Source organism: Esox lucius, chromosome 16 (assembly GCF_011004845.1).
Source record: "Esox lucius isolate fEsoLuc1 chromosome 16, fEsoLuc1.pri, whole genome shotgun sequence".
Lineage (NCBI taxonomy): Eukaryota > Metazoa > Chordata > Actinopteri > Esociformes > Esocidae > Esox > Esox lucius.
Genome location: NC_047584.1, coordinates 23,653,347 through 23,671,005, shown reverse-complemented (window position 1 = coordinate 23,671,005; position 17,659 = coordinate 23,653,347). Strand labels below are relative to the sequence as shown.

Genomic DNA, 17,659 nt, shown 5'->3' with positions numbered 1-17,659 from the left:
TCAACTCGGAAGTTTATGCCAGTAACTAGCTAGCTTCATTTGCGGTGTCGAAAACGCCAGTTAACTGACTTTTTTGGATTAAACTGTTGTTTGTACCTATGCAAACAGTTTAGTGAATACATTTAGCAGCTGTTGAAACAGGTTAGTGTATTAGCATCACTTGCTGTAAGTGATTTCAGTGTTTGTTTCAGTGTTTCGGCCGCATTGGTTACCGTCAGCCAGCTAGCTAGCCACCTTTAGCTATCTGGAACCTTTCAGTCGTAGCAGTTTACGTCATTAGTCGGCTAGTTAGATACATTTTGGGTTTTGTTTGTGTGCTTAAGTTAATTCTCGTATGTTTGCCAAAGTTAATTTGCTTGCAGTTGTGTAACATTGTGATGTCCTAGTATTAGAGACTCAAAAATGTACCAAGTCAGAGATATCTAGCTAACTTGCTACTGTAATGTAACTAATCGCCAAATACTGTACTGTGCTGTTTAATCTACAAAAAAAACAACAACTATCGCTAGCGTTAGCTAGATAGCTAGCAAACGTTAGAAAAGACAAATGTATTCATTGGCAGTTTCTGGATGCATGAATTTTCAAGTACTATATGAAAGTCACAGTAGATGTACAAATATTTTGCACACCCACGTATTTCTTATGCCCCCGGTCGTTTACTGTCTGCTGCTCTAGCGCTCTGTCATGATGACTACCATAGTCCATGACACCACTGAGGCAGTGTGCCTGTGTCAGGAGTACAACTTGTTCCTGAAACCCATCGCTAAGGTGACGGTAAGTGATCCATTACCTGGTGACCCAGACTTTGGTCTGGATCTTGCCACACACCGAGACATATTTTCAAATATCAGTCATTTATATTCCATCCTGAACCCCTCTTGAAGGTGAACACAGTTTAATTGATCCGAAAACTTGGTCCACTGCCAAAACACACAAGGTTAAAGCAACAATTTAATTGACAATGATTCAATCACTGATGATTTTGTTTTAACCACAAAGTCTTCCAAGCAACAACTTGACCTGAAGTTTTAGAATGGGCATTTTCAACGCACTCTGTTCATTTTGAACAGTATCATAAGTAAATATTAATCCGTTGCAGAACAGAAATACAGTGTTTACATTGACTCTTTAGCTGTTTTCACAGTCATTATGCAACAAGATCTTGATAAGAATCAATGAATGAGTGAAGTGAAAACAAGTGTTAAGTCCCTGCATCCTGGCAAAAATAAATAAAAAAGGATTAATGCTATAGCTGGTCCTTTTTGTTGTGATCTTTGTTGTTTCCCATGTATTTTTTTCTGACGTTATCAAACCACACAGCTGTCTCCGATGGTAATAACATCGCTCTTTATCATCTTGTTGGTACTCACTGACGTTTACAATGAATTTACAACCATTGTTCAAGTTAAATGCACATATTTGCTTGATGTGTAATGAGTGTAATGATGAGTTATTAGTAGGGACAAGCGGCTGTAAACTAGCTGGTGATTCTAATGGTTTTCCAGGTGAGTGTGGCACTGCCCCAGCTGAAGCTTCCTGGGAAGAGCATATCTAACTGGGAAGTGATGGAGAGGGTAAAAGCCATGGTGGCTCCTGAACAGTTCTCTGCCCTCAGGTATGCCTTGGACCTGTACATAGCAATGTATATATGCATTTTATTATGGTATAAATATACATGCTGTAATAGTATAGATATGAGCATACTCATGCTGTTATAGTGTAGATATGAGCATACTCATGCTGTTATAGTGTAGATATGTACATATTCATGCTGTTATAGTGTAGATGTGTGCATATTTATGCTGTCATAGTGTAGATGTGTGCATATTTATGCTGTCATAGTGTAGATGTGTGCATATTTATGCTGTCATAGTGTAGATGTGTGCATATTTATGCTGTCATAGTTTAGATGTGTGCATATTTATGCTGTCATAGTGTAGATGTGTGCACATTTATGCTGTCATAGTGTAGATGTGTGCATATTTATCCTGTTATAGTGTAGATGTGTGCACATTTATGCTGTCATAGTGTAGATGTGTGCACATTTATGCTGTCATAGTGTAGATGTGTGCACATTTATGCTGTCATAGTGTAGATGTGTGCACATTTATGCTGTCATAGTGTAGATGTGTGCACATTTATGCTGTCATAGTGTAGATGTGTGCACATTCATGCTGTTCCATTTTCTCCTATTGGTATTCTGATAGTGTATGGGAAGTTTAATGTTTAGTATGTCCCACTTTATCCCAGGATCTCTAAGAGCACCATGGACTTCATCCGCTTCGAGGGGGAGGTGGAGAACAAAGGAGTGGTGAAGATCCTGTTGGCCAAACTTGACGGGAAGAGCATCAAGCTCAGTGGCTTCACTGATATACTGAAGGTAGCTGATCTTCAGTTATGTATTACCATTTTGACAAATCTGGGCAATGCAGCCTCCAAAGCACTTTGCTTACCACACAGTTGGTTGTCTTTAAGGGATCACTACAACTTTTTTAAATGCAGAGATGACTAAGATATTTAGTAGAATCAAAACATATAGCACATCAATAAGCAACGTTTATAGTTGTCAGGAAAACAGTACTGAATATTCTATGCCGGAGTAGAATCCACTATCCCTGGTTCTTACTAAACAGAACTCTGTTTCTCCAGACCACGAGAGCTGGTAACCTAGAAGGAAATAATACATATGTAACTGCTAACAATTTGTTCCTGGTCTGTGTTATGTCCAGGTTCGTGCGCTGGAGAATAAAATGGACTTCCCCACACGTTACGACTGGGATTCATTTTTCCGTGATGCGAAGGACATGAATGACACGGTTCCAGGGGAGAGACCAGACACCATCCACCTGGAGGGTCTGCCCTGCCGCTGGTTTACCCAGCCCGAAGGGCCCCCCGACCGGCCCTCCGAAACCGCCCTGCGCGCTGTCTTTCAGGTAGGAAGGGATGCACCAGACGCCATTTTTGTCATGAATCACTCTTCCCCCTGCAGACACAAATTAGCCCTAACACACACACCTTAAACCTGTACCCCCTGCCAGGGCTTTGGGCCAGTGCGTCACGTAGACATTCCAATGCTGGATCCATACAGAGAGGAGACTCTGGATAAGAACTTCAACACCTTCACCTTTGGCGGCCATCTTAACTTTGAGGCGTACGTCCAGTACCAGGAATACGATGGCTTTGCCAAGGCCATGGACACACTGAGAGGCATGAAGCTCATGTACAAAGGAGAGGATGGCAAGGCTGTGGCCTGCAACATTAAGGTAAACAACCACATATGCTCTCCAGGCTAGGGCGCTGTCCACGTTTCCACACATCTACATACACTGTCCAGGCTAGGGCGCTGTCCACGTTTCCACACACCTACATACACTGTCCAGGCTAGGGCGCTGTCCACGTTTCCACACACCTACATACACTGTCCAGGCTAGGGCGCTGTCCACGTTTCCACACACCTACATACACTGTCCAGGCTAGGGTGCTACTGAATTCCCATAGGCGATACCAGAAAAATGCTAATAAGTGCAGTTCAACAAATGTAAATTCTGAAAAAAACTACTTATATAGTTATAGAAGGATCCTAGAGGCGACAACTGATCTATTTTTTAACCAAGAAGCTTTAACTTGTCTTGCAAGCGAGCCCCTATATAGCTAGCGAGCTGGCAAACTAAATGCATAAGTGGAGTGACCTTTTTGTAACTTGCGCCTTTAGATTATTTTGAGTTTTACTTTGAGGGTATTGCAAATTCCACTGTCTGTATTTCAACCCAAGGCCTATTCACATCACAGGCAACACACACGAGGGGGCCAAGGCTTTATTAGATTTGGCTGAGGGGATGGTCCAGCAGTGTTTTAGGTAACTAGAAGCTACATAGAGGGGATGTTAGTGTCAGGACAGGAGGACTTGTATAGTGGGATGTTAGTGTCAGGACAGGAGGACTTGTATAGTGGGATGGTGAGAGTCAGGACAGGAGGACTTGTATAGTGGGATGGTCAGAGTCAGGACAGGAGGACTTGTATAGTGGGATGTTAGTGTCAGGACAGGAGGGATTGTATATGGCTGAAGGTTTAAGGCCTTTTAATGAAATGAAAGTCAGGGCTGTGTTATCATTCCAAGGATCACTGGGCCTAAACAGGGAGTCTGGTCCCTAATCCACAACTAAGCCATTCCAGAGGGGTGGGGGGGGGGGGGGATTGGGAGAGAGAGCTGAGTCTCTAATCCAGAGGTGAAAGCCTCTCAGCCCAAATGAAGAAGGGAGGGGATGAGGAGAGGTTTGGGGGAGATGAGAGCAGTAGTCTTTCTTTTTTTTGGTCATGTGACCTTTGACCTCAAACACCTTTATGTCAGTAGTGCAGCCTGCCGTCCTGCCTTCACTCTAATCAGGTGACCCCCCCCCCCTACTGTCTGTCAGGTGACCTTTGACACCAGTAAGCACCTGAGTGATGTGGCTGTGAAGAAACGCCAGCAGGAACGACTGAAACTCCAGGAGCTGGAGAGACAGAGGGAGGAGCAGAAACGCAAAGAGAAGGAGGAGGAGGAAAAACGCAAGGAGGAAGAGAGGTATACTGGTCTGATAACAACGGTCCCTGCCTGGCTAGTACCTTCGTCTTTACTGTCTGTACCCAGGTCTTAATATGGCTGCCAGTGCATGAACAGCATCCACCTGGGAGAAGTTATGGTTAACTGGCCTGTCAGCTTGGTCTGGCAAACCTTCAGCTATTGCTGAAAGGCTAGTCTGCCTCCCTAAATGTTGTTGATGTGGTTCTGAATCTTATATATATTTTTTGAAATGTATGTTTGTATTTTGATGCTGTTAAATTGCTGTCCTTGAGGTGGGAATGGCAACGAGACCCCAGTCTCAGAGGATTCCTGTGAATAAATCAAGGTTCAAAAAATGGATTACAAATTAATAAAAATGCATGGATTTGACTAGATCGTGAACCATTCTCCTGCTGTGGTTGTAGGAAACAGAAGGAGGCAGAGGAGGAGGAAAAAGAGAGGAAGAGGGAGGAGAGGATACGGAAACGTGAGCAGAAGCTGAGAGAGCGGGAGGAGAGGCGGACTCTGAAGAAGGTGAAGAAGAGGCAGGAGGAAGAGCAGAAGAAGCTGCAGATGAAGATTGCATCAGAGGAGAGAAGGCTGTTGTTGGCTCAGAGAAACCTGGAGTCTATACGTCTAATGGCTGAACTACTGGGCCGGGCCAAGGTAAGCACAGGGCCGCACCCAGCACTCCACGGATCCACTAATACAGTCACATAGACAGGCACTACAACAGTCTCTTTTCTCTCCCTCCCCTTCCTCAGGCTCAGAAACAGCAGCAGCAGGAGAAGGAGAGAGCGGAGAGAGAGAAGCAGGAGAAGGAGGAGTTAGCCAGGCAAAAGGAGGAGTTGGCTCGACTGGAGCGGCTTGAGGCCTGCAGACGGGAGCAGGAGGCGGAGCTGCGACGTGTGGAGTTGGAGAAGGGGCGTGCCTTGGATCTGCAGCGTCGAGAGAGAGAGCTGCGGGAGAGACTGGTTGGTAACCTGCTGAAGAAGGCTGGGGGTGAGGGGGAGAGCCTGACCACCACCACCCAGCCCCCGGCCCCGACGATGCCCAGGGGAGACTGCTCTGACCCGGGAAAGACGGGCAGGGCCCTGGAGGTGAACGGCGTCAGAGAGAGGGGGGAGGAGAGACCCAGAAGTTCCATACGACCGCACGTCGCTGAGATGGGGGAGAGGGAGGAGAGGCGACTAGGCAGGGAAGACAGGAGAAGTGGCATGGAGGAGGTGCGAGGGTACAGGGAGAGAAGCAGAGAGGTGAGGGAGAGGCGTAGAGAGAGGGAGAGGAGTCGTTCCCACAGCCGGGGCACGAGGAGGAACGACCATAGCAGGAGAAGAAGCTCTAGCAGAAGGAGGAGTGAAAGTCGGAGGAGAAGAAGCGAAAGCAGACAGAAGAGAACTTCTAGTTCAAAGAGGAGAGGGAGAAGTGATAGCAGGAGGAGGAGTGGTAGTCGTAGCCACAGGAGACGCAGTCCCAGTGGACGGGGCCACACAAGCAGGAGCTCCAGCCTTGATTGGAGCAGAAGCTCTAGTGGGAGGAGCCACAGCAGAGGAAGGGGGAGGCATAGATATAGTCGACATAGAGACAGCGGGAGCAGATCTGGTAGCAGCAGTTCTAGGAGCAGGAGTGGAGAGAGGAGCAGGGAGAAAGACAAGAGTAGACCCAGGAGTAAAGACTGTAGTAGAGACAGAAACAGGGAGTCCAGGAAGCGTAGCAGCAGTCGTTCTCATTCCAGACGGCACTGAACTGGGAACAGCCAGGTGATGCAGCAGGACCTGGTGACTGTTACTGATGACCAGTCAGGGAGGGCATGATGTCCACTGGTTCTCTGGACCTTTTCTGCTTCCCCCAATTCTCTTCGTTAATCTGCAGTCAGTTGATTCAATGACTATAAGGTTAAATAATGCTTTACTTCTATTAGGTTCTATTTGACCTGTAGTGTCAAATCCATATTTACTGTTGACTGAAAAATGTTTTCCCATGTAAAAAGATGCCCAAAAGAATGTGTGGTTTAATGATCACACTGAATTGCCTGGTTTGTGTTTCAGTACAGTGTTTTTTTCCCGGGAGCAGGTGGGGGAGTGGAATTGGGGTGGGGGGGGGGGGGGGGTTCTGGGTACTGTAGTTCAGTGTTGCTGGGATGCAGGGATCTGTAGTCCTATGTAGACCATAGAGTGGGGTGCAGTAACTGGACAGCTGTAGTTCAAGTTTGTTTTTAACCCAAATACGAAGACCACCGAGCCAAAGACCACCACCAATGAGTTGCCCGGACACATGAATCTGACCAGAAGAGACGGTTTTAGTTTTAACTTAGTTATTATAGAGGTCACTGTAGTTTAAAGACGATTCTGTACGTTTTTTTAAGATGGGTGTTTTGATGACAGAGTTGTTGGGGGATCAGTGAGTTAAACCCACCCCCCACCCCCACGACAGGAGCCTATTTTCAGAGTGTTCGTTAATTGTATGCTGTTTTTTTCAGTTAAATCCAGGAGCCTGTTTGTCTGTGTATGAGACAAATGTCATTGCCTTACTGATATATGCAGAGCGGAGTGTGTGGTACGTTGTATATTATGAGTAGTTTAAACGTTAGGGTTCCAGGAGGCTGTATTGTATATATTCTCATTCTTCTGCTCTGCCGGGCATCTGCATGTCCTCAACACTGTCGTTTTGTTTGTTGAAATAAAGAATCTGAAAAATTATATCTTTTTTTTTTAACTGACAGTATATCTGAATGGGTAGATCACCTGATCTATGTGATTCTTACATTCTCTACATATCCTGATAAAGATGTGGAAGAAGTATGTTGAAAATAAACGCCAATTATGAGGTTGTAGTTTTCCAAAAATATATTGTAAGTTCCATGACAATCAACAGTAAGTGCATGTTTCTGTAGTTATACATTTCCCCAAATTGTGTGAATGACTGGCACCCGGCCCACCTGACTGACCTATAACCCCACCCAGTCCACCTGACAAGACCTACAACCCCACCCAGCCCACCTGACTGACCTGTTGGACACATCTACGACAAGGAAGTTATCTTTTTCTGCTGCCTTACACCTCGTTATTGTTTTTTGGTTTGCCCTGTGAGAACGAGAAGTCCGCAATTCCAAATGTACTAAATCAAGAAAACTCATCTAATTAGACCCATAGAGAGTGTTACGGAGGCTTCCATTTTAAATTCAGCATTTTCTTAGCTGCAATTAAACTAGCTACCCGCATAGTTTTTGTTGTAATGATATTAATGTCATTTGACTATCACAGAACTGTGAAGTGGTAATCCGGGCTAAGTGCTTGCAACAGAGACGCTAATTATTTCCCCAAATGAATTAACCTGAAGCCAGTGACATGCCTAACAGAGACTATTTAGTGAACAGAGAGAGCAATGCAGGGGAACGTGCTAAGAACATTTGATATATTTTGTGTGGAGTAGTCTTAAGTACTATGTATGAAGTTAAACAATTTAGGTTCCATGATGCTCTGAAGATATTATTCCACGCCTATCCCAGTGAATTTCTCCCTGTAAAGCAGGCAAATCATCCAGTTTTCACAGATGTTTCCGTTAATGCCATTTTCATTATACGTTTACTTTTACCCACACAGTAAATAGAAGTTTGCCTTAAACTCCAAGGTATGAAGGGTTTAAAAGCAGCACATAGAAGAAAGTAGAGGGAAAAAAACATGTATGTTCCATTTATTGTGGAGTTCCAAAATTAATGCTTTTTCATTGATCGCCCTCAAAAAAGGTTTTTCTTCAGCAAACCGTTCAAATAGGCTGTTGGGGGGATGTAGTCTAACTGTTGATTTGGAAAATGTGACCCCAGGATGCTAGGAATTTGTAATACTCCCCAGTTTCATGCTTTATCTGACAGTGGGTACACAGCTGACAAAGAAGTGTGCCGGATTTAAAGCCATGTTGGAACATTACACGTGCCCTGAAAGCAACGTCTCAGACTTCCAGACCACCGCGGGACAGACTTGTTACCCGTGGAGTTCATTTCAAACAGTCTTTTTTGCTCAGCCTTGCTAAGGGTGCCAATCATTTTGGTGTTGACTGGTTGTTCTTGCTAAATTCCTGAACAAATCTGTGGTTTCATGACAGATTTAGGTATGGTTGTATATAGTTACTGTGGTATTACAGTGCTGCGGGTCTGAGGCAGAATGAGGTGAGCGTGTGGCATCTGGGGTGCAAGTTGAGGTAATTTAAACAAGGCCCCAGTGTACTGAGATCTCAGCCCCTGGCTGTCAACTGTAATCTGGGTTATCTGACTAATCTGATTAACACTGACTGACTAGGTCTGTACTCTACCACACACACACACACACACACACACACATACAAGACCTAAAGGCTATCCTATTAAACACTGGTGCTCAAACTGAGACGGACAACGGTGGTCTTTTAACATTACTCCCTCTGTCAGTCGACCAAACTATCACACACGAGCGCTATTGGCTGTTAGCAGCACCAGGGACCAACTCACACCGGACTCATTCCTAAAGGACTCGTACAGAACCTTGCAGAAGACTTGCAGTAACTCTGCCATACGCCGCAGACAGATCCACACACGTTGTTCCAGCAGTGGTGTCAGGTTAGAGGCCATGGCAGGGGGACCAGAGAAGAGTTTTCCAATGGAGCCGTCTAGGACTACTGCTGATGCTGCTGCTGCTGTAGTCGCCTACCCCCGTAGGATTCTGGACTACATGGAAGGCTTCCTGGTCTCCAAGGTATCACGCACGCCCAAAAGCACACGCTCTCTGTCACGGTGGGCTGTAAATGTTTGTGTTGGACCCTGTCCCTTCTCTCCAACAGACCCTGTTCACGGCGTGTGAGCTGGGTGTGTTTGACCTGTTGGCTTCGTCACAGCGCCCCCTGTCCCTGGAGGAGGTAGCGCAGGGCATTGGAGCCAGCCGGGACGGCACTGAGAGGCTGCTGGCGGCTTGCACTGGACTGGACCTTCTCAACACACACACACTGGCGGGACAAGGTAACGCGCACACACGCACACGAACGCACACGCACGCACACACACGCGCACGCCGTCCAGTGAAGGTTGGATCAACAAGGATGTTTCATAATAATGTAACGCGATGAATGGATTTGTGTCAAACACACGGAGACTTTGTTTTTGATGTGTTTTACACCATTCTGTGAATTCCTTTTGAGCCATTACTATTAGCCCCCCCTCCCCAGTTAAGGTGCCAGCCACCTCTCTCACCCCCCCCCCCCCCCCCCCCCCCACACACACACACCACACTTCTTTCTATCCTTGTGGGGAATATCCTAAACCTTAACCTCAGTCACCTAATCCTTAACCAGACATGAACTTAACCTTACCCAAATGCCTAAACCTTAACCTCTTGCCCTAATTGGAAGTTTGACCCTAAACCTAACAAGCCAAAATATTTGTTCCCTACATGCCCACACAGACACATATTCCTCTCTGTTTCCCCCAGTGTTGTACAGTAACACAGAACAGTCCAGTGTATATCTGACCCGGTCCAGTCCGGTCTCCCTGACCCAGTCCATCCACTACAGCTCCAGGACCATCTACCTCTGCTGGCACTACTTGACTGATGCTGTAAGGTCAGTCCGCTTACGTCTGGGTGTGTTCAGCACGGAGGAGATGTTGGAATGTCAGGTGAAACAGGGACCTGAATTTGTCCAGTAAGGTTGTGGTTGTTTGTTCGTGTATTGATGTGTCATTAATCCTCCTCAGGGAGGGCAGGAACCAGTATGAGAAGGCATTTGGTGTCAAGTCTCAAGATCTATTTGAAGCCCTGTACAGGTGAGACTTAACTCCTCTCCCCTGTCTCTCTCCCCCGTCTCGGCTGCCTCACCCTTCTCTCTGCCCATCTCACCCCTCCCTCATTCTCTCCCTCTCTGCTCCTCAATCACACTTCTGTCCCCTCCCTCTCTCTCCTCTCCTCTTTCCGTCTCCCCCCTTCTGTTCTCAAGTGAAAAATATCAGGAATTGGGAAGTAGGCTCTGGAAAGGCCTTGAGCTTCACAGTCACAATTTAATGACAGCTCAAGGGTTTCTTTCAGGAAAAAAAACACATTATGTTCCTTATTCTCCCCCATTCCCTGTCAGTCAATCGATAATGTTTATTTCATGAAGCCCTTCTCAGTTGTCACGGAGTGCAGTATTGGCTGCGTGAGAGGAGGGTACAGACGAAAAGGAGAAGGAATCAGACTTGGGCTGTTATTCAGAGAGCAGTTGAGGTCTTTTGGCCCCAGCTGGCTGCTACTGTATGTGTGAAAAGAGGTGCCATGTGTGTAGGGGATGACTGAGGGAAACAGGAGAGACAGACCCAGGCTGCTTGACAGCTGACTGGAGTTCTGCCTTCGTGATGTGTGGCCCCGCAGCACTGTCTTCAAACTGTGTGTGCATGCACGTGCGTGCGCGAATCTGAACATGTGCATGCGTGCGTGTGTGCGTGCGTGTGTAGGTCTGAGGAGGAGATGGTGAAGTTCATGCAGCTGATGAACTCCATCTGGAACATCTGTGGTCGGGATGTGGTGACGGCTTTCAACCTCTCCCCGTTCACCACCATCTACGACCTTGGGGGTAAGGAGGTGTGTGTGTCAGGAGATCGGAATGATTCAAACCTGAATCGCCTCCATTTGCTAAGTTAAAACATATCCATTTTATTTGGTGTAACGGTGCTTCTGGTGGTAGACCAAATATAGGAACAGAATACATACTGTAACATCTACACAAAGTTGAAATCCATTATATCTAATGGGCTGTGAGCCTATAATATTATGGGCCATGAGAAGTGAGTTTATCCTATATATTAATTTACAGTTAATGTACACACATACATTCCCAGTATATGCTTCCGTTTATCTAGATACAGGAAGATGAGATTTAGTTTTATAGCGCAGCTGTTTATTGAACCGTTAGGAGTTGGGTTCATGTGGTGGGCGTAGTCCTGTTGTTCTCTGGGGACAGATGAGGACCACAGCTCAGGGAAAGAAACTGCTCAGGTGGCATGTTTTATTTTGGGGGGGGGGGGGTCCAGATTGTCTTGTACTGTCTTCTCTCTGGAGAACTCTCTGTGGAACGATGGGATGGGAGGGGTCAGCGATGACCTTGGCTGCACGCTTCATTGCCCTGGAGACATGTAGGACCTGGATCCATCGGGCAGGTGGCAGTAGATGACCCTTACAGAGGGACTGTAACATCCTCAGCCGTTTACCTCGGCAGCGGTTCATCCCAACCCAGACAGGGATGGAGGAGGTGACGAGGGACTCTATGATTGGTGTTTAGGGCTGAGGTCAGGGCTGTTCAACTGCCAATGAGGTTGTTTTGACTGTACCAGACCGTCAGATGGTTGACTTCCCGGAGGTACATGGACTCATTGCCTTCAGCAATGAGACCTGCCAGGATGGTGTCACCTGCTAACTTAACTCGTCTGACAGATTCATTGTAGAGGGATCCCTTGTTGGGGCAGTGTGTGTGTAGAGAGGTGAGAGGACCCCGTCACTGTAATTCTTCGGTGCTGAGGGACAAACTGAGAGCAGCAGACAACAAACTGAGAATTCTTTAGAGGTTTTTTGTCCAATACGAACAGATAGAGATGTCTGATTGTCACCTTGATAGAAGGGATCCTGTTTAAAACAAGTGTTTTGCTTTGATCTGTGTCAGGTGTGAGGCAACCTCGGATGTGCGCTCGGTTATTGGGACATAAAAAGGAGACAATGGGGTATCTGTGTGAGCGCTGACAGGCAGGATGAATGCGCTACCTCAGCTAAATTCAAATGTTCAATTTTTTATTAAATAAAAAAAGTCATAGTATGTCCTTATAGAGAGTAAGCTATGTTTATTCCCTTTAAAGCTATTTTGTTATTTTACTTTACTTTTCTCTCCAGCTATCCACTATTTTAACTGTTTTAGGTTGTGTGTGTGGTGTGTGTGTGTGTGGTGTGTGTTTGGTGTGTGTGTGGTGTGTGTTTAAATTGCTTACTTTTCCCCAAAAATATTTGTTTTATTAATCGAATAACTTTTAATCAGTATATAAAATATACAGGATGAACAATAATGACAGCTATGAGACATATAGGGAATAACATTCCAGACTGCCATCCAGTTACTGTTTATTTTGCTTTAGGTAGTAGGGGGTAGCAGACAAAGGATATTAAACAGTAGCAGTGTTTGTGATGAGTGTGATGGGTGAAGTGTGTGTGTATGTATGGCGCTGGTTTGTCTGTAATGCATTGGTATAGAGAATAGGCTGTGGCTTGGATGGCTAGGGTCATTGACTATTTTTAGGGCTTTCCTCTGACACGTGTGGAGGCCATGTGTTGAAGTATTAGATGACAGGAAGCTGTGCCTCTCCACTTCAGCAGTGTCAGCATGGATGGGGAGTTTTTGTCCTTCCATTCCTGTAGTCTACGACCCGATCAATTGAATAAGTTAAGCTAAACCTCACCCAACCTCAGGGCCAGGAACAGATGCAGTGCATCGGTGGTGTGCAGAATGCCATCTTGGAATGCGTGAGTCATTGGTCCGTGTTGCCGCTGTGCTGTTAAAGCCAAATCCAAAAACGATGTCAGAAAGCATGTAATTTCTCAGAAAAGTTCCAGGAACATGACAGTGAGTTCAACTTACTTAAGTAGCATTGCACAGACTCTAGACATAAACACAATAGATCATGTTTTCAAATCCATGTCCTGAACAATATACAGCTAGGTTCAAAATTAATTGAACAAGGACAAGTTTTGTTATTTTGTCTGTTAAAGTGCAGCTTTAATTTGAGGGTATTCACATCCAAATTGGAGGTATGGTTCAGGAATTACAGCTCTTTAATATGTAGCTCCCTCTTTTTCATGGGACCAAATGTAATTGGACAATTTACTCAAAATCTGTTACATGGACATATGTGGGCTATTCCTTTTGTTGTTTCTTCATCAATCAAGCAGGTGAAAGGTCTGGAGTTGATTCCAGGTGTCATTCACATTTGGAAGCCGTTGCTGTGAACTCACAACATGCGATCAAAGGAGTTCTCAGAGTAAGTGAAACAGGCCAAACTTATGCTGCAAAAATAAAGAAACCCATTAGAGAGATAGCAGGAACATTAGGAGTGGCCAAATCAACAGTTGGGTACATTCTGAGAAAAAAAGAACACACTGGTGAGCTCTGCAACACAAAAAGACCTGGATGTCCACGGATGACAACATTGGCGGATAATTGTAGGAACCTTTCCATGGTAAAGAAAATCCCCTTCACATCATCAAATGAATGATATGCCTACCTCCAAGAGGTAGGTATATCATTATCCAAGTCTACCGTAAAGTGAAGACTTCACGAGAGAAAATACAGAAGGTTCACCACAAGGTGCAAACCATTCATAAGTCTCAAGAATAGCAAGGCCACGTTAAATTTAGATTAGATTCTTTGGACAGATGAAACTAAGATCAACCTGTACCAGAATGAAGGGAAGAAAAAGGTATAGAGAAGGCTTGGAATGGCTCATGATCCTAAGCATACCACATCATTTGTAAAACACGGTGGAGGCAGTGTGATGGCATGGGAATGCATGGCTTCCAATAGCATTGGGTCACTAGTGTTTATTAATGATGTGACAGAAGACAGAACCAGCCAGATGAATTCTGAAGTGTATAGGGATATATTGTCTTCACTTTACAGATGGACAATGATCCAAAACATACTACGAAAGCAACCCAGGAGTTTTTTAAGGCAAAGAAGTGGATTATTCTTCAATGGCAGAATCAATCACCTGATCTCAACTCGATTGAGCATGCATTTCATTTGCTGAAGAACAAACTTAAGGCAGAAAGACCCACAAACAAACAACAACTGAAGACAGCTGCAGTAAAGGCAAAGCATCACAAAGGAGGAAACCCAACGTTTGGTGATGTCCATGCGTTCCAGACTTCAAGAAGTCACTGTTTTCAAAGGATTCTCGATAAAGTATAAAAAAAAAAATCTATACTTGTTTTATTTTTTAATAAATGTTATTTATGATTGCGTTAATTTGTGTAAATACATTTGAGCCCCTGAAATAAGGGGACTGTGTATGAAAATGGTTGCAATTCCTGAATGTTTCATACAATGTTTTTCTTCAACCCCTTGAATTAAAGCTGAAAGTCTGCACTTCAACTGCAACTCGGTTGTTTCATTTCAAATCCATTGTGGTGCGTTACAGAGACAAAATTATAAAAATTGTGTCAGTGTCCAAATATTTCTGGACCTAACTACTAAATGTTGTTCTGAAAAAAAGGTGGTGTGAGGTATCCAAAACAGTACTAACCAGTCCAGTAGGGTCATATAGACAGTACTATGTGTTGGAGGTTATGTTGTGGTACTAACCAGTCCAGCAGGGTCATATAGATAGTACAATGTGTTGGAGGTTATGTTGTGGTACTACCCAGTCCTGCAGGGTCATATAGACAGTACTATGTGTTGGAGGTTGTGTTGTGGTACTAACAAGTCCAGCAGGGTGATATAGACAGTACTATGTGTTGGAGGTTATATTGTGGTACTAACCAGTCCAGCAGGGTCATATAGACAGTACTATATGTTGGGTTTATAGTGTGGTACTTACCAGTCCAGCAGGGTCATATAGACAATACTATGTGTTGGGTTTATAGTGTGGTACTTACCAGTCCAGCAGGGTCATATAGACAGTACTATGCGTTGGGTTTATAGTGTGGTACTAACCAGCCCAGCAGTTAATAGAGACTGAGAAATTGTGATGCACCTTCAGGAAACTAACATGTAGTATTATACTAGACAAAATACAACACATATTTACAAGGTGCACTGTAATGTAAATACATTTCTCTTTCTCTAGGTTGTAGTGGAGCATTAGCCAAGCAGTGTGTGTTGGCGTACCCAGAATGCTCTGTGACAATCTTTGACCTGCCAAAGGTGGTGAAGACGTCCAGAGAACACTTTGTATCCAATGATAACCAGAGGATCAACTTCCATGAAGGTACTGTAGACAACGTTCCCACTGGGAGCCAATCATGGCCTCAGAGTGATGGGTAGAGCCTGAAACAGTTACTGGTTCTCAACTGGTGGGTTTTGAATGGGTCACAAAATTATACTGGAGCAAAACAAGTTAACGTCCCGTGCCAGTTATCTTTGCCTGACGGTATTGTGTGTGCCCATGTTTAACTAACCCTGTGGACTACAAATCTCTACAAGGGTAGTGAAACAAGGGAAACGTAATTGTTGGCCTGGACTTAATCCCTTGTTCCCTCAAGGAAAATGTATTTTTGGGGGCAGAAACACACAACAGGGGTTTTTGTTAGAGTTTAGATTTGAGGTAGTTTAGGTATATGGGTTGTTTTTTAAGGGTTATGGTTACGAGTAAGTGTTGAAGAAGATTATAGTGAATGGGAATATCTTTGTGTCCCCACAAGGATATAGGTTCCTGAAATGTGTGTCTGTTTGTGTAGGGGATTTTTTCAAAGATCCACTGCCAGAAGCTGACCTGTACATTCTGGCTAGAATACTTCATGACTGGACAGACGAGCGCAGCGTAGAGCTACTGACCAAAGCCTATAAGGCCTGCAGACCAGGTACCCACATGTACCCACATATCCTCCTTTGACCTCCTCAATTCCCCTCTCTCTCTCTCTTGTTCAATCATTCTCTCTGGTAAGAAAGATCAGATGTGACTTGGCTGTATTTGTGAGTGTGGGACTTTGACTCTATGTGTGTGTGTGTGTGTGTGTGTGTGTGTCTGTCCACAAGCTGCACTGTCTCAAATACCACCCCTCTCCTTTGTCTTCTGCCCCCTGTTTCTTTGCCTCCAGTGACCTGTGTCAACAACAGCATCCTGTCAGACAAGCTCACAAGCAGCTATACACACACACACCCGCACCCATACACACACACACACACACACACACACACACACACTCTTACACAAACACACTCTCTCTCTCTTTGAACTTTCCTAGCTTAATAGATGCCAGAGGCTTGTTACATAACACACACAAACACTTGCAAATATAACACACACACATTGTGCAGAGCTGTAAATAAGATATTGTTTAACCTTGAGCTCAACCTGCTAATAGAAACCAAACGAGCAGCAGCAGTCTGTATCAAACGACAGAGACAGAAACACATTGGCTGACATCATATCACAGCCAGGCCATCTTAGCCCAGAGCCAAAGAACACAATCAACCACTCAGTTCCTTTCTGTGTTTGGTCATGTGTGTGTGTGTGTGTGTGTGTGTGTGTGTAGGAGGAGGTGTGTTAGTGATAGAGGCGTTGCTGTGTGAAGACGGGTCAGGGCCTCTGACAGCCCAGCTGTACTCTCTGAACATGCTGGTTCAGACGGAGGGGAAGGAGCGGACCGGAGCAGAGTACACCACCCTTCTGACAGCCTCAGGCTTTCAAAACATACAGGTGCAGAAGACAGGCAAGATCTATGATGCTGTCCTGGGACGCAAGTAGACGGTATTCTTCATGTTACAAGGATGTACAGTAGACTATTTTCAGCCCTGTGTGTCTTGCAATATAGTCTCTGTATCTTTTCTTGGTTAATTAATACATATTTAATACAAATGAAATAAAACACAAATGTTTGTTCAGTGTTGGTAGCCTGTGTAGTAAATCTGACATTGTTAAAGAATGACTGGTATGACAAACCTTGTTTCTCCTGACTTCTGGATGATAGCATACACTGTACACAGCTTCACCCTTTCTGATTGGGTTTTTTAATAGTTCTCTGCAGAGCTCAAGGGAGAGAGGTGATGATGAGATTGAAGGGGGTTCAGGCTGTCAAGAACATTTATCTTCTTCTTCCCCTCCTCCTTTTCCCCCCTCCTCGTCCTCTTCACCCACTCCACCTCCTTCCCCTGTCTACTACTTCAGCCACCTCCTCCTCATGCCCCCTCCTCTTTCTGCCATTTCTTCCTCCTCTTTCCCTGTCCTCTTCCTCTTTCCCCCTCCTCCTTCTTCTTCTTCCCCCTCTACCACCTCCACCTCTTCCTCCTCTTCACCCTTCTCCTACACTTACCCCTCCTCCTGTTCCTAACACCACCTCCTCTTCCTACATCCACCTCCTCCCCCCCTCCTCTTCCTAACACCTCCTTCTCCTTTTCCTACATCCATCGCCTCCTCTTTCCCTT

At 45.1% G+C, this 17,659-nt stretch overlaps 2 protein-coding genes across 2 annotated transcripts; both read left to right on the top strand.

Moving 5' to 3' along the window:
- Positions 1–7,239, top strand: akap17a (A kinase (PRKA) anchor protein 17A). Its single transcript, XM_010880136.4, has 9 exons — positions 1–141; positions 676–774; positions 1,506–1,615; positions 2,251–2,380; positions 2,730–2,933; positions 3,039–3,263; positions 4,413–4,561; positions 4,966–5,206; positions 5,305–7,239. The coding sequence occupies exons 2-9, from the start codon at positions 685–687 to the stop codon at positions 6,283–6,285; spliced, it is 2,130 nt and encodes a 709-aa protein (XP_010878438.2). The 5' UTR covers positions 1–141; positions 676–684; the 3' UTR covers positions 6,286–7,239.
- Positions 7,240–8,851: 1,612 nt separating this feature from the next.
- On the top strand, positions 8,852–17,119 carry asmt (acetylserotonin O-methyltransferase). The gene is made up of 8 exons (XM_010880135.4): positions 8,852–9,267; positions 9,353–9,527; positions 9,997–10,126; positions 10,260–10,328; positions 10,992–11,110; positions 15,363–15,503; positions 15,973–16,095; positions 16,771–17,119. Exons 1-8 carry the CDS (start codon positions 9,142–9,144, stop codon positions 16,980–16,982), a joined length of 1,095 nt encoding a protein of 364 aa, XP_010878437.2. The 5' UTR covers positions 8,852–9,141; the 3' UTR covers positions 16,983–17,119.
- The last annotated feature ends 540 nt before the right edge of the window (positions 17,120–17,659 follow it).

What these genes read in the sequence shown, in the direction of transcription:
- akap17a (XM_010880136.4), top strand. Translation starts at nt 685, where the DNA reads ATGATGACTACCATAGTCCATGACACCACTGAGGCAGTGTGCCTGTGT. An exon ending in CCCTGCGCGCTGTCTTTCAG is followed by an intron (nt 2,934 to 3,038) that starts GTAGGAAGGGAT and finishes ACCCCCTGCCAG; the next exon opens with GGCTTTGGGCCAGTGCGTCA. An exon ending in CTGTGGCCTGCAACATTAAG is followed by an intron (nt 3,264 to 4,412) that starts GTAAACAACCAC and finishes ACTGTCTGTCAG; the next exon opens with GTGACCTTTGACACCAGTAA.
- asmt (XM_010880135.4), top strand. Translation starts at nt 9,142, where the DNA reads ATGGCAGGGGGACCAGAGAAGAGTTTTCCAATGGAGCCGTCTAGGACT. An exon ending in AAGGCTTCCTGGTCTCCAAG is followed by an intron (nt 9,268 to 9,352) that starts GTATCACGCACG and finishes TCTCTCCAACAG; the next exon opens with ACCCTGTTCACGGCGTGTGA. An exon ending in CACCATCTACGACCTTGGGG is followed by an intron (nt 11,111 to 15,362) that starts GTAAGGAGGTGT and finishes CTCTTTCTCTAG; the next exon opens with GTTGTAGTGGAGCATTAGCC.